The sequence below is a fragment of the Hypomesus nipponensis genome, chromosome 13 (assembly GCF_054491055.1).
Source record: "Hypomesus nipponensis isolate SF chromosome 13, ASM5449105v1, whole genome shotgun sequence".
Lineage (NCBI taxonomy): Eukaryota > Metazoa > Chordata > Actinopteri > Osmeriformes > Osmeridae > Hypomesus > Hypomesus nipponensis.
This window is the reverse complement of record NC_140373.1, coordinates 16,507,731-16,532,794: the sequence shown is the minus strand read 5'-3', so window position 1 is coordinate 16,532,794 and position 25,064 is coordinate 16,507,731. Positions and strand designations below refer to the sequence as shown.

General features: G+C 44.5%; 1 protein-coding gene across 1 annotated transcript in view; it reads left to right on the top strand.

Moving 5' to 3' along the window:
* adam12a (ADAM metallopeptidase domain 12a) overlaps nt 1–25,064 on the top strand; it is an 89,917-nt gene that overhangs the window by 53,351 nt on the left and 11,502 nt on the right. The window contains exons 5-16 of the mRNA XM_084670822.1: nt 454–530; nt 1,797–1,986; nt 4,999–5,064; nt 5,521–5,592; nt 5,956–6,125; nt 11,280–11,364; nt 13,862–14,010; nt 21,020–21,197; nt 23,360–23,449; nt 23,694–23,889; nt 24,020–24,128; nt 24,625–24,823. Coding sequence (XP_084526948.1) covers nt 454–530; nt 1,797–1,986; nt 4,999–5,064; nt 5,521–5,592; nt 5,956–6,125; nt 11,280–11,364; nt 13,862–14,010; nt 21,020–21,197; nt 23,360–23,449; nt 23,694–23,889; nt 24,020–24,128; nt 24,625–24,823 — 1,581 coding nt within the window. The remainder of the gene's footprint in view (nt 1–453; nt 531–1,796; nt 1,987–4,998; nt 5,065–5,520; nt 5,593–5,955; nt 6,126–11,279; nt 11,365–13,861; nt 14,011–21,019; nt 21,198–23,359; nt 23,450–23,693; nt 23,890–24,019; nt 24,129–24,624; nt 24,824–25,064) is intronic.

Genomic DNA, 25,064 nt, shown 5'->3' with positions numbered 1-25,064 from the left:
TCCAATAATGGAAAAAATAGGGGTGTGACTACACACATTTCCATACAGTTTTCAACCAGGCGCATTCTGAAGGGGAGAAATAATGTAGGTGAGGTTGACTGAATGAGAAAACACAATTTACCGAACCATCCTCCACAACCATCCTCCTACCCTCCCTACTCAGCACAAATACCCTTCTTTCCCTTTTGACCCATCAGTCCCTTCATCCCACCCCAGTAGGTCTGGATTATACTACATGTCAAACCCAGTAATCCTCTTGGTAAACTGTAGCTCTTGATAGCACAGAGACAGCATTAGCTGGCTAGCTGGATAATTAGCCAATTTCATGACATCTATCAGCTTAGACTGCTTAGACCGCTGAACATAAATATTGAAACATTTGGTGTTTTTTCAAGTTGACCCCAATACCCTCAACCTGGTTTCTGACGGCCAGTTGTGTGTGCTTTCTTCCAGGTGAACTGCTATTACCATGGCGAGGTGGAGCGGTATGCCCTCTCTGACGTCAGCCTCAGTGCGTGCGCTGGTCTCAGGTGAGTGGTTCAGCCGCAGGGCCTACTGGGTGGATCCGGGAAGGTCATCAATGCCCGGCCGAGCTATGAGATCAGCCTTAGTATGATTCTGCTCCACGCATCAATGATCCCACAGATTAAACAGTTACATTGGCCCAAAGCAAGGTCATCTCCTGTATCTGGCATGCTCCTTAGTTATGTCCATAAACCCTGTTTCTCACTCTATATGGTCACTGGAAGATACAGTATGGTATGAAGGCATGTAAACACAGCCTGATGATAAATGATGACACTGTTGTTAATGAGCCTAGACCATATCTACACAGGATGATGAGAAACAGTCAGTGAGGCTGTGGACCAGTCAGGGGTTTCAGGGCTGGGGAGGGCTCACAGTTGTCAGAACAGGAGTAATGGTCTTGGTAATATTGCTGGACAACATCAGGAATGTTTTCTGGAGAACCAGCCAATATGTCTGTACTCTCCAAGGAGTCATACGGGTAATTGTTAAGTCTATGTATTTTTTTTGCCCAGTACATTTTTCTTATACATTTTTTCTTTCGTTTCTGCAACCTGTCTCTGGATAGACAGATGCTGGGAGCTCATTTGACTAGAAGTGTTCCATTGGTGCACAAGCCAAGACAAATTTCTCTTGGTTTGAGTTGGCAGCAGTCTAGGTTTGGGGGTTTTAATGTAAGTTTATGTGGTTATGAATGTTGTGCGAGGTTGCTAAAAACTGAGATGTTGGCCTGTCTCAATGGCTGAAGATGTCACTTTAAATCACTGTGGCCTCTTTTTAACGTGAGAAAAGTTTGCATGGAGAAATAGGAGCCCCATCATTTTGGCAACATCAAGAAGTGGATACTACTTATTAGGTAACATGTCTACCACTAGATTTCCCCCCCCCCCCCCCCATAGCTAACAACGGTAGCCATTTACTAGGAAACCGCTGATCTGCTACTGATGCTGTTGAGTTAATCTGCTGCCATGGCTCCTGCTAACCACAAGACCAATTCACTACTGTAGTTTCAAATGTACTGTGTTCACCCACAATTCCTGATGATTCTTTGAAAACAGACCTGGGTTGAATGAGTATTTCCCCCCCAAAAATATGCAGGTTTCACAGCACCATATTCTTTGATTTATAATCGAGCTCAGTCAATGTATTCAAAACATGTTAGACACTCCATTGTCCCGTCTGGCTTGAAAACTAAATACATACATTGACATGCCCTTGTCTTGAAGGTCTATCAAGTGCAAAAAAACGTGTCATGTTCCTGTGTTTCCCAGGGGCTTCATCTCAGCAGGGAACCGATCCTTCGTTCTGGAACCGTCGAATGGTCCCGCCAGTGAAACCCACTGGATCTACAGGGCTGAGCACCTGGACATCTCCACAGGGACCTGTGGCCATGGTTTCAACATGACCTTGCCTGAGGCTCCTAACCTGAGCCACACTCCCTTCAGGGACTTCAGCACCAGGGTGAGCCCCGGAGAATTGAATACCAGAATGCCATTCTATCACCCTACATGCCCCAAGATAAGCATATCTGTATTCTAGGAATACATGTTTAAGGTACCCACAAAAACAGCTTTGAAGGGTCAAAGCGTTTACCTTGATTTAATAGACTTATGGGTAAGTGGGGGCCACCTGTAAACGAGGTAATGCCTTTGGAAAACATTTTTTGGGTGTCTTTTTTGGCGTCTTATCTATTCCCAGTCCATTAAGGATAAAGAGAGTGTGGAGTGGGAGTGGAGAGCGGCTCTGCTGTGAGTGGAGTGTCCGCTCTGCACTCCAGATCAGATTGCATGCCGTTTATCACCTAGCCAGGGCCTTTTAGCAGCCCTCTCCATCGACATGTAAACAAATTGCTCTCCTCTGAACGCAAGCGGAAAGAGAGTATACTTAAATCCTATTGAAATGTATTAAATGATAGCTTAATTCATTTAATTATCTGTTCCAACTATCTACACAGTTGGAATTGTGCTTAAAATGGACACATTTTGTATATTCACATACTTATTGACAACTTTAATAGATTAATAAGATGAATTTATATACATATGTTTTATCTGGTTTTGTTTGGGCAGCTCTTTCTCTTTCCCTCTCTCTTGTGCTCTCTTTTCTCCCTGCTGCCCAAGTGTCCCACAGAGTGTAACCATAAATCTGTAGGGAGTGGGCCCTGGGCATGCATTCACGTTTGAGGGAGGTGGAAGTGGTGATGGGGAGAAAAATGAGAGATAGTTGCACAGGGGAACACTGCCTTCGCTGATGTCCATCTGACCGCTGAGATATCGTACAAGTGGAGCGCTACGCTGTGATTTGTCTGTTCAATACACAGAGAGACTGGGCGATTCTCTTGGAGAGGAGATGGGGGAGGGTGTTAAGATGATGGTTTCTATTTAATGTGTCGTAAAGCATAATAGAACATAAATACCTACACAGCATTGGGATATGGTGTATATTAAAACTGATGTCATTATATTGTTCTTTATCCCTGGATCTGTAAAATATGTTTTCTCAGCATACTACAGTAGAAACATAAGTAATTTTTTGGACTTGAGCTTTCAAACCATATACTGTATAGCAAATCTTTATATGACCCTATCAATTGGATTGTTAATGCACAATTGCACTTGTTGACCTTGCATCTGATATTATCCCCATTAGCATCTTGTCTCTTGTCATAAAGGGAAATGTATTTTTATACTCCAGTTAAATTGAAGTAAAATATATATAAATATATATATATATGACCTTAAAAATGATTACGTAAAAAAGTATATTTTGTAGGGCAGAATCATTCTTAGTTCTGAGAAGTTAAGACACTAGGCATTGTCTGGGTTACATTTCCTGACAGTACACGCAGTACACACTGATGTCTGAAGGATATATATGAAATGGAATTTGTGCTATGAGTACTGCGATGACTCAGCACGAGCTAAGGAAAGGTGAAAGGAAGAGAGTTAGAGAGAATGGTTGGGTGGGTGGACTGTGGGGTAGAGAGAGAGACAGCAAAGGGAAGTGGGGAAGGGTTAGAGAGGGAGAGGCAAAGGGGAGATGGAGGGAGGAAAGAAGAAAGTGGGAGAAAGATAAAGAGAGGGGGGATAAAGGAGGGAGGCAGGGGAAAGGGAGGACTATTCCAATGATTTATGATGCTCTGAAAAATATGGTTTTATTCTTCAGGGTAAGGGATTTATTTTCTCTGTCTCTCGTTGGCTTTTTATCTGATGACATTGCCCCCCTTCATTCAATTAGTATCGTGCTTCTATGCCCCTGCTATCTGGGGGATGTCAGGACTGAAGGAAATTAGCCATAGCACACGACCCACCAGTGGAGAGAGAATGGTCAACCTTGTAGACAAAACCTTTGATGCAATACAAGATATAAAGGGAGTAATATTTTCTTAAATGGAAGTTGTCATCGAGAGACAGTCCTTGACTCTGTAATCTCCAGAACCGTAGTGATGGTAAACAAGAACGAAACGGCCTGGAAATAGGAGCTAACGGTTTTCATTTCTAATGAAGGGTGTGTGTGTCTATGTGGGGCTGTAGAAATGGGGGAGCTAGATGACAAGCTGACATTGTTGCTGCCAGAGAAATCTATAGATCGGGCCACTCCATGCTGGCGCTAGAGAGTGCCTGAGTGACAATGGTTAGATTGAGATTGAGTTAAATGCTGAGATTGTGTTGCTAAATCACACAAGTCTTTTCCCACTTGCAACACGAAGCATCTGTTCCACAGCTGGAAACCATGTTCCTCCGGCTCTGGCTGAACTTCAAATCGATATCATCTCCACAGTGTCACTAACCCATCTCCTGCCATCTAAGTACGCTGTTAAAGACATTGTGAAGCAGTCACATAAATCAATGTCTGGCACAGACACACACGTCTCTAACACTGACGGCTCTTTGGCTGTGTAAGAATAAGAGAATACGTCCAGGTGTTTTGCAGTCTAACGGTGTTGCAAAGTGTGCTGGTGGAGATGTTCAAACCATCTGATTTATGACTTAATAAGGCCAGCCAAGGGAATGTGATCATGGGTCCATGTGACCTTGGCTCATCTCATTCATTGAGTCAGACAGGAAGCCATGCTGATTGTTTGGCAGCAGCTTAGTGTTGGTTCCCTCATGTGTGGGCTATGTCGTTCAGGTGTAAAGCCCTACTGAGTGCAGTGTCTGCTATATATAGGCCGCCCTTTTTAGAGGGCTGTAAAGTGTGTCCTCTCTGTGTCCTTTCCTCCGCCCCCCTATTTCTCTTTTTTCTTTCTCATTATTTGTTCCTTCTCCCTCCCTCCCTCCCTTTCACTTCATTTATCTCCCTCTTTCCCCCTTCTTTCTCTTTCTCATGGTATGCCCCTTTCTCGTGGTATTCTTTACACATTTTCACCCTCCCTCTCTCTCTCTCTCTCTCTCTCTCTCTCTCTCTCTCTCTCTCTCTCTCCCTCTCTCGCTCTCTCTCTCTCTCTCTCTCTCTCTCTCATTCCTTCTGCAGCACAGGCGACATGCCCAGAGCACCACCAAGTACGTGGAACTGATCATCGTGGCTGACAACCGAGAGGTAAGCAAGGAGTAATCTGTGGTAACCAAGGCCAACCTCAACTTGACATCTGCCCCATACTGTCACATGCCATGGGAGTGGGTGGCAGTGGGTGGACACAGGTCACAGTGGGTGGACACAGGTCACAGTGGGTGGACAGAGGTCACCCACTGTCACCCCAAAAGACACACATCAGACGGCCCATTCCCAGCCTTCTGTTGTGTAAAGTATGTTTTTTAATTCAGAACCTCACTGTAGGACAGCAAAGACTTCTCTGTTAAGACATTTCACAGTTTGACAATCAATCTTTCCCAAACCACGAGTATACATATTATAATGCTTAATTTGATAAAGATAAAGAATTTGAGAAAAAGTGTTTGAGTTGAGAAAGTGTAAGGCTATGTAAGGTATTGAGATAATACCCAACTACACAGTTCTGAAGAATTGACAATGCTCTTATTTACTGTGGTGTTCCAGTTCCAGAAACAAGGCAAGGATGTGGAAAAGGTCAAACAACGCCTGGCTGAGATTGCAAACTATGTTGACAAGGTAACAACCAGATCGATAACCCTTCCCCCCCACACAAACACACACAGGTGCGCACACACACACACTCATATTAACACACATCCACACCACTTTCCCATGAAATATAGTTTATTATCTATTGCTTTCATCCATCCAGCAACTTACCGGTTCATAGAATAATGAGTGGATGATTGAATCTATACACCTGTTCATGAGAAGATAGTCTGATGCTATCAGCGATGGTTCCACAAAACGGACAATTTATTAGCAATTAGAGCTCTGTAATTTGATTTGTAGTTGTTCAATTGGAGTACATGAGTACATGAACTCATGGAACTTGTGAGTTTAGAGTAATGTCCCCCCAAAAATTATTCTTCACCTCAGTTCTACCGAGCCTTAAACATCCGTGTGGCGCTAGTAGGCCTGGAGGTGTGGAGCGACTCGGACAAGTGTCCTGTCAGCCAGGACCCCTTCACCACGCTTCATGAGTTCCTGGACTGGAGGAAGGTCAAGCTGCTTCCCCAGAGGCCCCACGACAACGCTCAGCTTGTCAGGTACCTTACAACAGACAGCATAACACTGCACTACACTAGCGTAACACTGTACTACACTACAATACACACGGTATACCCTATGGTATACCCTACACTACTGCCTGAGTTTCCTCGCAGCTTTGAGGCCAGCTTTGGCGGTCCTAGCATATTTGGCGCCCCAGGGCAAGGTTTACACCGCTAATGTTTGAAGCAGTTTGGACTGGTATATCTGATAACTTTTTTTGCCTCCAAAAATATCCCATATTTTAAAGTTACTCCCATGTTGTCTATGCATTTAACCTCACCACTTTTATGAGACTGAAGTGTTTGTGTCAAAAATGCAGGTAATTGGTGCTGCACGTATGCCGTCCTTAATTTTCCTGGTCAAACCGATATTTGGGGGTTGACAGAGTTCGTCGGTAGTGGTAAACGTACTGATCATGTTTCTTTTTGTTGTTGCTGAAACACACGATACATAAATGTGATACGCTCTTGTGAAAAGGGGCTGTTGTTTTCTTAGTGTTAAGATAATTAAAACTGGCCCAATCTATATTCTATATTAGATCACTTTAGCCTATACAAACCTCTCAACTACAAATCTATCACTTTACTGCAATAGTGTTTTTAGTTTGTTTGCTTTTTTCTCTTTTTGAATTCACTAATAAAAAGATTTAACACTAGGTGCGTTCCTACTTGGAAGTCAGAATTTCGGAGTGTTATTAAAAGGGTTGTGGACTATACTACTGTCTAACCGCTGCCTGCACATGTTTCTACAGTGTTAGTAGGCCTATGCATGAAATACGAGAGGTCACATGCAACTAGCCCGTTTTTATCCACTGGCGTCCCTAACAACAACTATCCTGGCTAGTTGTATGTGTCCTCTTGTGCCGGGATGTTTCCGCTTGAAATACTCCAACATGCACGTTTTGCTCTCATGAAAGGAAAGTTCCGCCAATAGTATGTGCTACCAGACAATGTCTAATAGGGGAGAACTGCCAACCATTGCCAAGCTCTGGTCACCTTTTTTATCTCGAGGCATCAACAACACAGCTGACAGGTTAGGCGCTCCCTGTCAATACACATGCTAGAAAGAGTTTTATGTTGCTAATGTTGCTAATGCTCTGACATTCTGATTCTCCTTCGGATGCCATCAAGTGGGATCTCTGGTTGTAGTCAGTCCTAATCGATGTATCGCAATGGCTCGTAGCCCCGTTGCTGTAAGCCTTGAATTTTCCCAATTCTCATCTGATCACCCTGGTTTGCAGAGGTGTACACTCATAGTCATTTCAATGAGGGGAAAGGTGGATTTCGCGGGTGCCATAACAACAGAATAATGGTTATCCAAATAACAAAGAAGTGTACAACACTCGCGTTACAGCATATGTATTCACACACATACTTGATGCTACCTACCTTTACATTAGCGACAGTAACTCAGCTGTTAGCTGCAGAGGTAATGTCACAGCCACATTCTAAGGGTAGCAAGCTCAGTAACCATATACAGTAAAGCAACAAAATGATATAGTGTTAGTTATCTTACTTGTCCGAGGTTTGTAGCTGGACCAAGGAGAGTTTGTACTGATACAGAATTTTATTTCAGCAGGACCAGCTTTGTATTAGCTCAAGTTGAGACGTCACAAGGAGAACCAAGCGTTTGAGCTTTCATTTTCTCAAAGGCGGAGAAGAATACCCCGGGCTTGGTTTACACCTATCGAAATTTCTAGCCACTGGGGGACCAAAGGCAGGCTAGGGGAACTCATATTAGATGTTAAATAACCTCCTAAAGTGAAGTTTCCATGTCATGTGACCTTCCAAAATTATCTGGCACCGCCCATGTCACTTTCTCAGGCAAATGACGAATGAAACAGGCTTGGTTAAAGAAATCTGAGATGGTGGCTATCTTCATTAGGCTGCATCTACAAAAGGCAGTCCTCCCTGACGTTTTTGGTGTAGAATAGGTCACTGGCACAACAACATTGTTGGTCTTTTTAAATCTAATTATTTGTATAATCCGTGTTATTCTCTATCCGTTATAAAGGCTATCTTCACGGTTCATCATGGAATCAATCATGGAATTTGCTTTACAGGATCTTTAATAGGGCTAGGCTCTCCGTAGACGGGCTCTGGCCAAGCTCTGCTAGTTCGGCTTCGTTGTCACTCCGACATTCTCGAAGGCACCATTCTCTCTCGTCTTCTTGGATTGGATACAGGAGGGTAGCGTTAAACACACACTGACAGTCTAAAAGAACTACAGCGCCACACTAATCAAATTGCGTAACGTTAACCTCTTAAAATAGGTTTTATGAGCTCAAACGAGATTGACTAGTCGACAATGAAATATTTGTCATAATTATTTTTCAGCCCTAGTTATGTGGAACAACTTTAAAAAACATAGGCTACTTCATTTTAGCATTACAATTGTTACTGCAAGTGTCCTAACTTGTACTTACCTGTCTACACACAACGGCTGAAGCAAATGCACTTCATAGAATTAAATGTTGTTGTCATAATTTTGCATAGGCTATACATATAATCGTATTTAGGTTATAACCATGGGCGTCAGCAGCATTTAGAGAGTGGGGGGAAACATTTTGCCGCTGGCGGTAATAATAAAAAAAAGATGTAGATGCAATTTCCTGCATTCTGGTGCATTCACCACAACGATTTACCATATTTGTCATACATACTGAGGGGCTGGACATAAAAATATTTTGAAAACTAAACTTCCCAATAAGCGATGGGACATTTTCAACTACTTGTCACCTTTCAGCACTCACCTCAGCAACAGAGCTGTCTCTACTGCCCCTGCATGCTGCCCCTGCCTCGGACTCACTCTCAATCTCAACCACCTAGGCTATATCAGGAGACATGGAGATGCATTGAGCATTCTTTCATATTGATAATTGAAATTAGCTTAATGTAGATTGTTCATATGAAGATTTCTGAGATGTAAATCATGTCAGCGTATCAAATTCACAATTGGTATAGGTTTAGAAGCCTAATAATTATGTAGGCTAAATAAAAAATTAGCATCTTCCTAAAGCATGACTGGACAGTTCAGAAATGGTCAAATGTGTGTTCAAACCTGTAGTCTTTTCCACAAATAACATGTAAGCTTTCAGAAAATACATGGTTTAGGTGGTTGAATCAGTTTCCCTAAATGGCACAGCCCAAAAAAATATCAGCCATATACTCCATTTACCAATACCGAATTTATTATGCATGGGCAGCATACTAATATGGAGAGACGGTCTCTTGTCTCATTAGATAACATCCTGAGGGTGTAAGCTTTCAGAGGATATATGGCTTTAATGGTTGAATCAGTTTTGCCTTCATGTTACAGACTAACATGTAGCAATGAAATTCTGTGAATTGACAAAATTACAAGTTGAGCAACCTTGTTTAAATTAGAAGACAATTCTGATATAAAGGTTTTATTTTTCTTCTTTTTTTCAGTCGTTAGAAAAACTAGCATGTTAGCTAAAGTTAACTCCAGATTAGGTGACGGTTAGCCAGGCTGCCAGCCCAATTTAGCCCCTCCCACAACAAAAAGGTCGGGAAGTTGGGTCTGGAGAACCTCGGTTGGGGAAAAACGACGTCCGAACAGGAGCTGTTCGGACCAATCAAATTGTCAGGACGGGCTATATATACGATGATGGACAGATGATCAACAGTAACGTAATCAACCACGTCACAAAAGAGCGCTTGTGTTGAATTCGTTTTCAACAAACAACATTTTACGTTGCTCTGATTGGTTGTAAGTCTATCCAATTGAGCGAAGAGGCATTTGTTTTACGAGTTCAGTTGAAACACGCCCTGTAGTCAAAGCCCAACGGAGGTTTCTCAGACTCATATTCTGACCAGAAAATTATGAGTATGACAACTCAGGCTAGGTCAAGGTTGTTGTGGCAATAAAAAAAATGTTGTAGCTACTTGGAAAAACATCCTTGTCATCTCTTCTGCCTGAAACAGACACCGAAGTCTGAACACGGCCAAAAGCACAACATATTTCAGACCCAGACTAAGAAATCAACAAATGCTGTTCCACTTGTAATGGGTAAATAAAGTATGGTATTGCCTAGTGCTAGATGTAGGTAAAAAGCTTGCTTACCTAGCTAGCTATAATCATAATGTTTGCAGAAGGATCTTTGTGACTAAATGCTATTATAGTCAGAGAATGTCTCATAAGGGTGCTTTGGCCACTGAAGGGAAAACTTGGGCAACTCTGACTTACTTTCTTCTTCCTCAAAAAAACCCTCCTTATGTCCATCTCGTCTGTGGAACAGTCATGTCTGAAGTACTAGCTGCAAGCGCGATGAGTCGATCAAAGAGTATGGGAGTTAAATCTGACTGTGTGATGCTGTTTGTCTAGAAAACGCGGAGTGAATTCTATTGCTTTGGGTGTTCTCCCACCCTATAAATAATAAAAAATAAAGTGGAACGGATGTGATTGTGAAGCAATGGAAAAATCGCTGGACTAGTAGACCAGTCATGCACTAATATTTTGATCGCAAATGTGGGGGGGTCCAAACAACTTTTTTTTTCTAAGTGAGGGGGACGTGACCCCCCAAAGTTACATTGTGGCGACGCCCATGGTTATAACTGTCTGATGTTTTCTGAATTACATACCTGTGCAAGGGAGCCCTTGCAACATCTACTGATAAAAAACCGAACCGCAGCCTTGAAAGGCAGGAACAAATGGCTGAATGCGCCGCCGGCAGCAATTGAACATAAACAGGAGGAAAATAGTTTATACAAGCTTTTCCAGGTGTGATTTTGAAAGAAGAAAAACATGCTGGGTGATAAAACACACATATCTATGGTAAGTCAAGAAAACAGGATCCTAGAATTTGATTGAGAAGATATCATGTTTTTTCTCTTTACTGTGGTGAAATGACCGGCGCTTAGCGCTTCTAATGATTAACACAAAAACAATCACACCTTGTCTGAAGGCGTGAAAAGGTTTAGAATCTTTCAAGGGGGATTTCTCTGCTCGAGCATTCCAGGTTTACCAACATTTAGATCGGTGAATCTTTTTGAACTATTTTCTGATTTCAATGGATGACACATTATTTGAAAGGTTACAGTCTGCACTTTCACGATCTGTAAAACTGAGAAATGACAACGGCCCCTTTTGATTAGAGTGTGTCACATATTTGTTGTTGAACTCCACAGCGGTGTCTACTTCCAGGGCACCACCATCGGCATGGCACCCATCATGAGCATGTGCACAGCGGAGCAGTCAGGTGGCATCGTCATGGTGAGTAGCCCTAGGTGGAATCTTTTTTTTCTTGCCTGCCAATAGGATTTTCTGTATATCTATCGTACATGGGGGAAATCCTGGGGGGAAAACAACCCCCCCACCCCCCACCCCCCACCCCCCCACCCCCCCCCAAAAGTGCATAGGTCACTGATCATAACAACGAGATCCCAAACATTGCGGGTAGCCAAACGTAAAGCATACATTGTGAAAACCGAATAAGTCCCAAAGAGAAGAACAATAAAGAGGTTTGTTTTGGCTGCCCGCAATGCTTCGGGGCTATCTTGTTGTTATTATCAGTGACCTATGCACTTTGTAAAGCTTTCTCTAGCCCTAACCCTAACCCTCTTGGAAGTCGCTTTGGATAAAAGCGTCTGCTAAATGAATAAATGTAATTGTAAGAGCATGTAGTTAGACAAGTTACAATTAAACAGTAAGAACCTCAAAAGTGCAAGAGTGTACATGTGGAAAAAACAAGCAACAATAATATATTTCACGGCGAGTACAATCATTTTAAGACAGTTATAGATAGCAGATTTTCGCCACTGCTATCATCGTGTATCCATGATGCGTGGTAAACATGGTTTTCATTGACCTGCTTCATCCCTCTCCTTCCTCTCCACCCTCCATCTTTTGTTTTCTTCTTGCTTGTTGATGAGCTCTTGGCTCCTTCCATCCCCTCTGAGACTGCAGTGAGTGAGCATAGAGCTGCCTAGCTGACACACTACCAACAATTATTTACATAAGAATTGCACTCATTGACCAACCCCTTTATGTACCACGTCAACAGAATAGGTGATGTCGTGTCTTAGACTCCTCGTTCCAAAGGGTGGTAGAGCAAAGACTGATAAATCACCAGAAGTATCGATTGCACGCGTAGAGACCCTCTTGTTTAACGTGCCACAACAAACGAGAGAACAGAAGGAGATATATCACACAGAGAGTAGGAACAGAACATGTTGTAAATGATCACTTATAAGTGGAGCCTGTTGAGTGAATTCCTATACCTTGCATGGGTAGCCCCATACTGCAGTGAAGTACGTTCTAATTGACCTCACCAATCTACTGTCCTCCTCTTTCCTTGCTATCTCTCCTCCTGTCTCTGGGTCCCTTGCTTTCTCTCTCCCTCCCCCCATCTCTCTCTCTCTGTTTTGTTATGGTTGGGTGATGAGCAGGGTTTTACAGCCTTTTTACACATGTTTATCAGCTCTGGTCCATGCAGATGGTAAACCGTGGACATGGTCAATACACAAACGTGCAGAGGCATGCACGAACACACACAGACATCGGGTCACAGACATGAACAGTTTCTCTCATTTATTCAATATTTGGAAATGATTTCCCCCCATACATTGTTCCAGTGTAAACCTTCAAGTAGATTAATGTCAGACATTCGTCCTTAATTAGTCTGGCCCTCACATGAATACAAAGAATGTGCTGACTACCTGGCGTCCATATTGAATCTGTTTGAGCAGACAGAAGGTTTACATCTTCTATTCAAATCATGCTGTCCTTTTTAAGCATGTGCTCAACAATCACGGAAGGTGTTATTCCAGAGACAGGAATTAGAGTTTTTTTGCATAAATCCCAAGCTCCACAGCTGGATCCTTCAGAGTGCTGACAGCTGGTCACCGCTGTGTTCACCTCCCCTGCTGCGGAGCTGTTCTTCTGTTCAGGCCTGACTTCAGCACTGATGCTGAATAATGCACGGCGACTGAAGACTTTCCCTTAACGTGCGCTCACACACACACACACACACACACACTGTTCCACCCACCTTGGAGATGGGAGCTCTCGCCGTTCAATTATTTATTGGGTGTTTCTGCACGTGTTTTCCTTGTCTCCAACATCTCTGAACATCTCAGCAGCTGCTCTGTTTGTCTGTCTGTTTGTCTGTCCATCCGTCCATCCATCTGTCAGAATGCCTATCTAATCAAGCTTCTAATCTGTCCGTCCATCTGGATGTGTGTTTTTTTGCACCACATCTCTTGTCGGATGTGTTGGTGCTGCGAGAAGCGGCGTAGCATAGAGTGAGTTCACACTCCGTGTGTGTCTAGACCAGGACATCTGTTGCTGTCAAGGTGTGGAGAGCTGGATGCGTGTGACAGACTGCTGCCTACTGCTTTTCCTCTCCTCCTGTATCCACACACTGACAGGGCAATGCTCGGATAAGCACAGACACAACCAGTAGAAGCAATTAAAAACTCTGTTCTCCAGTGAGCTTTGAGTGATATTTCTCCCACTTTTGGAGAAGTTGATATATGGATGGCGGTGATTCCTGTCACTTCTGTCAAATGGGATGGGAAAGGAAACAGTTCTGAGAAATCAAAAAAAATGAACAAATGCTGGACTACATTTGATTATGGTGGGGTATTGTCAGAATAACCCTAAGAGATCATTAACATTTCATGACATGTCTGTCTTATGTAGTGACTAGTAAAGGGTAAACTACGGTGCTGATTCTATTCACACTATGAATAAGCTTTTTTTCTCCCAGGACCACTCTGACAACCCCCTGGGGGCAGCAGTGACCCTCGCCCATGAGCTGGGCCACAACTTTGGAATGAACCACGACACGCCAGAGAGGGGGTGCGGCTGCAGGGTGACGGTGGACCGCGGGGGGTGCATCATGACCCCCTCCACCGGGTGAGTTGGAACATTACTCCTTCTACCCACCCTCACCTTGTTATTACAACATGGGCAATTGGACCATAAATGACATAGCTTATTCAGACATATGGTATAGATGAGAAGGCTCAATCAAACATGTAATGTAGATAAGCTGACTGAATCAGACATAGATAAGATGGATGAATCAACGATAAGATGGATGAATCAGACATATAGAAAACATTTATGAATCAGACAGATAAGATGGATGAATCAGACATAGATAAGATGGATGAATCAGACATATAGATAAGATGGATGAATCAGACATATAGATAAGATGGATGAATCAGACATAGATAAGATGGATGAATCAGACATATAGATAAGATGGATGAATCAGACATATAGATAAGATGGATGAATCAGACATATAGATAAGATGGATGAATCAGACATATAGATAAGATGGATGAATCAGACATATAGATAAGATGGACATATAGAGAGGTGGCTGAATCAAAGGCGAAGCTGAGTATGGGATGGACCATGCAGGTAGGACAGCTGTGTTCACACAGTGGCATGCTGACGGTCAAGGCACACTTTGGCATTTGCTGGTTCATTACACCAAAATGAGACTTTTGGTTCGGCTTTGCAAATGAGGTCCGTATTCCCCAACTATCCAGAAAGCATTAGCCTTGGGCAGTAGCATCGTTAACCTTGCACCAGATAACCCCCGCATCAGATTTGGTAAATGTCACTCAAAACAGCAAAGAACTGTAGTTTATTGTCTGTCAGACACATTGCTAATAAGCTCACTGAACCTGTGGGCTGTTGGGTTTATGGCCAACAAGCATCTTGTCTTGGGCCTTGTGGCAGGATGACTCACTCCGATGGCCAGCGGTTAACACATACAAAACAAGTGCATGGCTGAATGGCTGACAGAATGCAACCTCACTTTAGTCTGAAACTGAACACACGTGCCTATCTCATCGCAGCATGCACCGCAGGATGAAAACCTTGTTAATGGAAACTTCTAGACTTGGCACATCCAAAAAAGACATCACCAGTGAGCCTGTCGTGCTGCTAGACAGAACTGTTGTGCTTGCCCTCTCAAGCCAAGATCCAGTTCTGCCTGGGAGAGCCGCAGGACCAGAGCGTTTATGCTGGATCCTCCCTGTGTGTTTGGCTTGGACCTGGCCCACGAAAAGCGGGGTAACACTATTCCCGATTATATGCTCATAAAACAACAGAGCAGCAAGCTGTAAAGGAAGGCTGGAATTTCTTGGTGGGCATCCTCCTCAGTCAGTAGAGCTCTTTAAAATGGCATCAGAAGGAGGGAAGATGAAGTGACTGAGAGAGAGAGAGAAAACGAGAAAGAGACAGAGTAAGAGAAAATTAAAAAGGAGACCTTAATGCTCTTTCAGACATTATCACGTTAAAACCACACAAAAAAGGAGAAGGAGGGAGAGAGAAGGAAAGGGAAGACGAAAGAGAAGGCAAGTGTGGTAACAAAGCATTTTTGCTGGAAATCGAGCTCTTGTCTTTCTTCACTGAGGGCAGAAATGGATGTGGAGCTATTTTCTTACTCACATGTAAATGTAATGCTCCTGGATCCCCCCAGCAGCTTGAGATAGATATTTAACTACTCCTGAACACCTTCTATTATGCAGTGCAACCTAGGGAAAGCTTTTCACGACAGCCAAATCCAGTTCAGATTCACTGCAGTGGAGACAGATCTCTCCTCTGGCCCTGGTCTGACTGACAAAGCTGGACCTGAGATAATGGATATACCTTCTATCTCTTGAAATCCCCCTCTCGTGTGGCCATGTGGTCACATGCACATGCAACTGGCTCTGCTGAAAATCACCTGAGCTCCATTTATCAGCCTCCAGCTACAATTATTTGTTTATTACTCCTGCTGTTTTGTTTTTCCAGGCAGTCGACCAAGCGGCTCTTTCAACGTGTCATTATGCACAAGGCCTGTTTTCAACGCTGGAGATCATTGACAGGGGGAGCTGCGCAATCAGTACCGGTCCTAGCACACACATTTGGCACCCCAGGGATTTTTTTGCCCCCCCACAAAACGAACATATCACGTGGCGCGGTTGGCGCCCTTTGCTGGTAGTGCGTGACGGTTAATTAATAGATGCACTTCGGAAAATTCCGCCCCCCTCTTAATGCCGCCCTAGGCGGCTGCCTATGTTGCCTATAGGAAGGACCGGCCCTGTGCGCAATTATATATATGTTATATGTAAATACTATTAATAAATGAGCAATATTTTTGGGGGTGCTATTGGGGTGCTTTGGTCTTTCTTGGGGGTGCTGAAGCACCTGCTAGCCTCTCCCTAGCGCCGCCCATGCCTCAAATGCAAACACAGTTTGAAAACTTGTAGGTGGTGTGCACTCTACAAAGACTGGGGTCTCACTTGATCAAATTGTGCACTCTTCTTACGTAACTTTGATTTGCACAGAGAGATAAATATCTGGCTGGGAATGTGGAAAGGAAGTGAGAGAGAAGGAGAAATGAAGGGAGAGATAATGAGATCCAGTTCATTATTATTACAGTGGCAAGAGGGGACCAGTAAAACCACAGGCTGTCCCTGTGCCAAGCAGCCAGCTGCACATCTGCATACAAAGCTGAACTCATCCCCCGGAACCCCCCCCCCCCTCACACACACACAACACCCTCCTCCACTTCACCCCCATCACTCAATAAGAATAGGCTGGTGTCGCTCATCCACATTGACACCACCCTTCACTCTCACTTTCTCGTTCTTACGCTCTGTTGGGGACCCTGTCTCTTATCCAACTGTCATATTAGCCTCCCACATCGGGCTCTCTCCCTGTGTCTGTTTAACAAGACCCAGACAGGCTGATGAGTGTGCGCACCTCCCCCCACTCATGCACATCCAGCCCCTCGCCCCCTCCCTCCATACCTCTATCATTTCATAGAATCACAGCTGGATGAGTTGTCTTGGATGTGGATCAGAGGGGCGTCGGGGCCCTCGGCCGGGGGAATGCGACCCGTCCCCTGGTGCCGCAGAGGAACACCCTAACCCACTTTGTTTAATGAGCTCCACAGGGAAATCAATGGGAAGGGACTCTTTAATATCAGCTAGACTAGACTGCCAGGCACCAAAGGGCACGATACTGGAGATCATATCACTTAATGTGGTCATCCGCAGCCCGTCTCTACTCTGCGTCAACAACTGAAGAGCTTTTCTCTGAGTTGAGGAGTCGCTGGGTTATCTACGGTCATTCTTTGCTAGTGCTGGTCGACTTCCTACTCAGGGCTCCAACGGTGGCGTTTTAATCTCCAGTTGGTAGTGCAATGCTCTGAAGAGTATCCACTCCACATTCACAATCAATTTGGTTTGTTTAGTGAGGCAACATTCTGGAACATTTAGTTATTACAAATGGACCGATTTAGTGAAAGAACTATTACAGTACAGAGTTTATGCAATACCAGCTCCTCTCCCTAACTTGTTTCTTGGCCTCTTCTGTTACGGGGGATGATAATATCGATGATAAAATTATAGCTGAGGCGATGTGACAGATACAGGCTTCCCAAGACAGGATCCCATGTGTTTAGTGCTATCTGAAGGACGTGGACAGTGAACCTGGAACCACCCTCTCAATTTCATGGATGTACAGATTGACAGCATTTCCCAGATAAGTCTAACTGACTAATATACTGTATGATAACAGGCTAACTTACTAATGAACTAACCAACTAACTATGGCAATAGTTTGTTGGTGAGTGTGGCGTCTTGTGTGCATTTGATGTTGTGCCAGTCTAGTTGAACTTGCCTCCGTGCAAGTGGGTGAGTCTTCTTGTCGATCCAGCCAGCCAGATGTGAGCATAGTGGTCTTGGTGTGTTCACTGGGTTGGCATGGCAGAGTGTGCCCTGTTTGCAGTAGTACTAACAGGCTTGATCTCCTCAGGCCTTGAACCAAACCAGGGATAGATGTTGGGACTCTGTTCTTATCTCCGGACCTCCTGCAGGACCCTCGGTGCCCTGGCATCAGGGCTTAGTGGTTGGCAAGGCTGGTTTCACTGCTGCCATTTACTGCCTTATAGTGTTGCATACACCCCCACCCTGAAGCATGTGCAAGAGCTGCCGCGCCTGGAAATCAGAGGGAAAAAGAACAGAGCAAAAGGAAAGGGACGACCACTGAACTTGACAGAACCCAGCAGAACATTGGTGTGTCTGAGGCCCTTTCTGGGAGCTGGGCCCTGCAGTGAGGGGGGTGGGGGGTGCGGGGTGGGGGGGGGTGGTGAGTACAGGAAAGGGAACCAGGCCAGTTAGGGGGGGACCCAGACTCTCCCTGAGGAGGAGCAGTTGTCTGAGTAGGGTCTTCCAGACTGTGGTGAACCAGACATGGTTGCCTCTGTTACTGCACCTCTATAGCCTCCAGCCCAACATCCCAGGACAACCCAGCTGTTCATTGCCATTCACTCTTGTGTCCTTCTCCATTCCCATTCATTTCTTTACAGGAGATTAGCTCAGAGAGGTCCAGTAACTCTTGCATCGTCTCAAACAGAACAGCTGGGTTAGGGCTTGTACATGTGTTTTGGAGTGAGTGTGTCCTAATGCATGACTTTGTCTGGTAACTGTAGACGGAGATGAGTTCATGGAAAGCAAATGGCTAAAACAGAGGAGTTTGTAGCCTATTTGAGGGAAAGGGGTATGGAGGAAATCAGAAACAGCAGGTTGCTAAGGAAGCAGCCCTCTTGTTTGACAACAGCTCTTCATCAGCGGAGCCCGCTCCATCCCATCTCACCCCTTTGTCAAGGTGGTCTATGGAGTGAAAGATGAGGAGGAGGAAGGAAAGAAAGGTTAGGAGAAGAGGGGAGAAAGAGATGAGGTCATGGCTATTGTAGCAACTTGCCCCACCCCTGACCCTCATTCACAATGTTCTCTGTATGCAACTTCTCAGATCTTACTCTTCAGTTCACAACATGTGGAGTCTCATGGATAGGGCCCAAGGAGACGCCGCCCCCCACCCCCTCCAGAAGTAACAAAGAAATGCAACCAGGAAATTACATAATTTCAAGACACGCTAAGGTTTCATTTGACATATTTACAGAAGTATTAGATAAGATACCTGAATCGAATGACATTTCGGAGCTGTTTTGGAGTGGGCTATCATTTTGTTAGGTAAATAAATAGAAAGTTACAGTAGTTATCAGAGAACCTGCACAAATATCTTGGGGGAGTTCGGTAGATGGCTTTTTCTGTTTAACCAGTGGAAACATATCAAACTCCACACACCCAACTAATTACATCAATGGCCTGGATAATATTTTAAGGTTTGGTTATCAGCAACAGTAAACAAAGCAGTGTGGCTTTTGGTCAGACAGGTCATTCAATAGCACACATTCATGAATGCACTCCAGAAATCTATGGAGAGAAGATGCTTGGGTAAAAGCAGTGTAGAAAAGCAATAGACAGATAGAACCAACGATTCAGCATACCTTCTGGGGCCAGTTGCATAAACTTAGTTTAAGACTAGTCTTAGCCTTAGACTGTCTTAAATTGCATCTTTTACAAAGTCAAAGTATAAAAAGCAAAATGAAAATTCAAAGTACAATATTTGTGCCCAAGATGCAGTGGACTACAAGTATAAAACAGCAGACAATACTCAAGTAGGCCTACCTATTATAGGCTAATTAAAAACTTAAAATTACAGTCCACACATGACCCATGATCCCCCCATCTTTTTTAGGAGAGCTTAAGGTGACAGTTGTTATGCTTTGCAGCGAATATTTCACAAGCATGTGAGAGTGAGTGGATTTTATAGGGCTGCTTAATCATATAAATGATCGATCTCCCAACTGGCACTGTATTATTGTGTGTTGTAACGTAAGGTTGGCAAAACAGCAACCATCAGTAAACGTTATGGATACTAACAAGAGTTTATATTATATATTAAGCTGTTCTTGTCTTTACTAAAATCGATACTTATCAAAGGACAGAGTGCTCTTACAAATGAAGCGATTTGACTTTTGGCTAACATAATAGACTAATAGTTTTTGCTGATGCTGAATCGGCTATAGCATACATTACATTAATGAGGCTACCAATGCAAATTTAAGTTAAACATGTTTAAACTTCACCTGGGGAAACTGACTTCACCTTCAGAGGCCCGGGGACAGCTCAGTCGCTCCAGTCTTTGCCGGGCTGCAGTGCCACCGCACAGCAGCAGACTGTGTGAACGCCGCTCTGCACGTTTGATGCAGGGACGAGGGGCAGGGGGCTAAGAAGATGTTTAAAACAAAACATTGAACTGTTCACTTTTGGTAAATGTATTGTTCAGTTTAATGTTTTGAGAAGCTTGTGGACAAAGTGGCAGTTTGTTTTTTCAAGTACAGTTTTTGGATCACCAAAGTTAGGGGGGCAGCTGGATAGATCCGCCCATGCACCACGCCTCCACTATCTCACATCCATTTAGACCAGCGCACAAACACTTACAGGCCCCAGTAATCCTGCAATAGACTCTAATAGCTTAGCATCAACTCATACTTTGTCCAGCACACAAGCATGCACACACTCCATTATTCTAGTGTAGCTCAATAAAGCACCATGAGGTCTGTAACAAAGCATTTGGCAGATGGAACCCTTGGACTGTGGCGTTCCCTGTGGAGCAGACCATCCTCTCGATCCCTGCCAAAAACAATATTGAAAACATACCACTGCCTTCTCCTTTTTCCCTAATGTATGGGTTCTGAAACTCATGCAAAGGAAGAGCTTGTTTGTTTGACTTTTTAACAACCTTTTACATCATAAATATCCCTTATCGAGGTTGTCTCCTCAAAGAAGATGTGTCATGGCCGCCTTGTGTAGTTCACACGCTGATATATTCTGGAGCTCATTTAGAGTGGCTGAGCTGGACTGGTTAATTGATTTTGTGATTAGGAGTAATTATCTCTGATTACCTCAGGCGGAGTCCCCCCATCTCTCTCTTTCTCCATGTTGTCCACCTTTACATTTCTCCCCCCCCATCTCTGTCTTTCAACCTCCCCTCCCCCTCCCCATAGGCACCCGTTCCCTACTGTGTTCAGCAGCTGCAGTAAGAAGGACCTGGTGGCTAGCCTGGAGAAGGGTGTGGGAATGTGTCTGTTCAACATGCCCGAGGTCAAGGTGCTCTATGGCGGGCAGAAGTGCGGCAACGGATATGTTGAGGAGGGAGAGGAGTGCGACTGCGGAGAGCTGGAGGTGAGTGTGCGCTCATTTATGCCTCAAGAACAAGCCAAAGACCTTCCGTTATGACACAAAGTGTAGATTATGTATAGATTTATGTTCCATAAAGTGACTCCAAACGTGGGATGTGAGTTGAAAGGTTTACTGTTGACTGTTATTTGCATAATCACAATAATCATTCAGGGGGAAAACAAAGCGTCCTAACTGAAGTCCAACTTTTCATATCCGCATCCTTCTTACAACCTTCTGGTCAACAAAACACCAAAACAAAAGTTCTGGTCTTCTAGGACCTAGGCAAAGCCTTATGGTACTTAAACACTTTACAAGTAATACATATTTAGTTGGTTATACAATCAAATAAACTTTTAATATTTCCACATATATCACTCAACTCAAGAAATGTAACTCAAACATGTTAAGTCACAACGCCGAGAAGCTGTGGAACGTAGCCAGGTCCAGTCCCTAACTTTTAACATGTGCTTTCCGATCCTTCCGTTCTGCTCTGACTCATGACTCACAAATGAAGTCTATTGTCCAAGTTTATCACACAATACAAAAAACAAAAACGAGCTGCAACCATGCTACCAGCAACACAGCACCAAAACGAGAAACCATAAATGTGAATGCAGGTCTACATTTGGGTTGTTAGGTACAGTTATCTAAATGCAAGTCAGGGCTCAGGAGGGGAGCTGAGTGTGAATTTATTCAGCATCCACCGAGGTGTTTGTTTTCATGGATGATTGTGATACACATTCCTATGAGGAAACGCTGTCAACCCAAAAATTCTAATGAGGTTTCATTGACATGCACATATGTAATGAAAGGCACAGCCCACATTCAAGACTTCTCAGTCTATGGTGACAAGTCAGCATAAATCATCATGAGCTGTCTGACTATCGAGCGATGTTGAATTGACAACAACAGGAATTACAGGATACAAATGTAGACATTATGAAGGGAGAATGGATGCTGTGAATGATGCATTAGGTGTTCAAAGAAACCATGTCCTAGTTTTCTGTGTGTGTGTGTACACTGGCCACACACCTCTATACTCAGTAACTCCAGAGTAGAGATGTTTTGTCTCTGTGTCCGGCCAGGCTGAAAGTGTCCCTGTCTTTCCAAACAAAGAGTTGACATCAGTGCTAGCATGGGCCAGGCCAACACTAATAAAGCTCTCCTCACAGCAGAGCTGTGCCAAGCTGAGCCAATCTGGGCCAGATCAGAGTTCTCAGACAGGCAGCACGTCGACGGCCATAACGCCGCCAGGGCCTCATTAAAAGTCCCAGGTCCTTTTTCCCCTTCAATTACGGGCCGTCTTTTTTGCATGACTCTCCTGCTCCCTACGGCTGTGGGACCATGGGAACGACCCTTAATGATTTTCAGGCTCGAATGAGCTCAGTACGGCCCGTGGTGTCAGCATGACTTCCTCGCCAGCCTTAACTGCTCCACAGCCTCCAATCCTGCTTAAGAAGCAAGGTATACAGCCTTACTCCTGCACTTTCATTCAGTGTACCTATGGTGTCACACGGACGGACGTTCCCCAACACACACACCAGCAAGCACAACCCATGCCCTCTAACACACATACATGTACACGCATGCCCCCACACAATTATATCGGCATTCACGCGCACACACACACTGGCCCTTTCCTCTGTGCTGCGCTGGGGCCTGAACCTGGTTGCCTATCATCCATCTCCGTCAGATGGTAGAAAGCTGCTGATTAGTACAGTGCAGGGCTCTGATAAAGACTAACGTGAAGCAGATGGCCTTCCGAACTGAAGGGGGGATAAGTTACATCGTTGAGGGCTGTGGCTCTGTCTCTGCCTTTCTTTCTCTCGCTCTCACTCTTCTGCTTTATTCTCTCTTTCTCTCTGTCTGTCCTCTATCTTTACATACAAACATGTCTCACTTGCCCTCCCACCCCCTCCCACGATACTGAATCCCTGGAGTGGTTTTGCAGTTGGCAGGGCCTCTTACTCTGTCAGCAAAGCGGCTGTCATCTTAGAAATGTCTCTAGGAAGCGCTGCTTCCTGATCTGTGCCTCTGGGAGAAGCAGGGGTGGAACCGGGTCATATCTGGGGTTCCTCTGACCACATACTGTATGTGCCAAAAGAGTTTGTGATCCCAGATTTAAGCCAATCCCCCTGTGTGTTTGACTCCTGTCCTCCTCGCAGGAGTGTTCAAACCCCTGCTGCAACGCTACCACCTGCACTCTGAAGGGGGAGGCAGTCTGTGCCCACGGACAGTGCTGTCAAGATTGCCAGGTAGGAGGAGTCTGTTCAGACCACCTGCTTTTCACATACCCTGAGTCTGTTTTGATGTTGGAATATCTGAGTGAATGGAGATATCAAGTAAATGGATTGTGGTTTGATACACTGGTGAAATGTGTATCCAGCTCTACGTTGGGCAGACAGGCACTGTGTTCCGTGTAAGTGTATTCATCGTAGTTCTTGTCATACCCTTCACTCGTTTGTCTCCTGCTTCATCCATCCTTCCGTCGGTCTGTAGCTGAAGCCAGCGGGCACCCCATGCCGTGACTCCAGTAACTCGTGCGATTTGCCTGAGTTCTGCACCGGCACAAACCCCCACTGCCCTGCCAACGTCTACCTGCACGACGGCCACGCCTGCCACAATGTGGACGGCTACTGCTACAACGGCATCTGTCAGACCCACGAGCAGCAGTGCGTCACTCTGTGGGGACAGGGTGAGTTAAAGACAGACAAGGGGATCGTCCCCTGGTGGTCGGGAGGAACCTGTTGCGGGAAGTTGTAAAAGATGCTCCAAAAAGCTGTCTGCGAGAAGGCCCTCATGATGTGTCACAACGTGTGCCTCAGGGGCCAAGGCCGCGCCCGAGATCTGCTTTGAGAGGGTCAACTCCGCGGGGGATCCCTATGGCAACTGCGGCAAGGATTCCAAGGGTTCCTTTGCTAAATGTGAAGCCCGGTAAGATCCAGAGATGCTTCAGGCCCCCCCGGGCCCATTACATTAAAAGCTCTCACCACTAAAAACCGGACGCCAAGTGAGAGAGAACAAACGACAAATGGAAAGATCTTTTCATTTAGATAAAATGCGTCCTTTAAAAGAAACTAAATGTAGTTTTGAAAATGTAAGTGCCATGTTTTTGTTCTTTTATAAAGCTTCTCTTTTGATTGTCTTTGGCTGAGCCATTAAGACTTCCGTCAGCGTCTAAGTAATTCCTCTTATAGAGTGGAGACCATTTTTACAAAGAAACACAAGGTGCAAAGTAACCAGGCTTATGTAGCACTTAACGCCTGCCCAGAAACACCCTCCATATAAGGGTTGATAAAACAATTAAGAACTGTTTAATTGATTGAAAAGATAAATCTGCATTTGCATTTTGTTGATACAGATGAAAAGTGCTGAATCTGATTCATATATTTACTGACTTTTGTTGTTCTTGTGTTTCTGGGTTTTACAGAGATGCTAAATGTGGCAAAATTCAGTGTCAGGGAGGAGCCAATCGGCCAGTGATTGGCACCAATGCTGTTTCCATAGAAACAAACATCCCTCTCCAGGAAGGGGGGCGCATCCTGTGCCGGGGGACACACGTCTACCTGGGTGACGACATGCCCGACCCCGGCCTGGTTCTGATGGGCACCAAGTGCGGAGACGGCATGGTGAGATTTGAACGTGACCACATTCAATAACTATGGATCCATAAATCCAATCTGTTGTGATTTATCATGGACACCAAACTATGAGAAGGCCCTAAGCTTTTGCAGACTGAGGGAAAACACAAAACACTGGGCAGCATTAGTGGAAAATGACCTAGTTTGTGGAGTGACATCAGACTACATGACTAAGATGTGAATTCTCTTCATCTGAGGCGGGTCTGTGTGTAAGGGTGGGCAGGTTTGT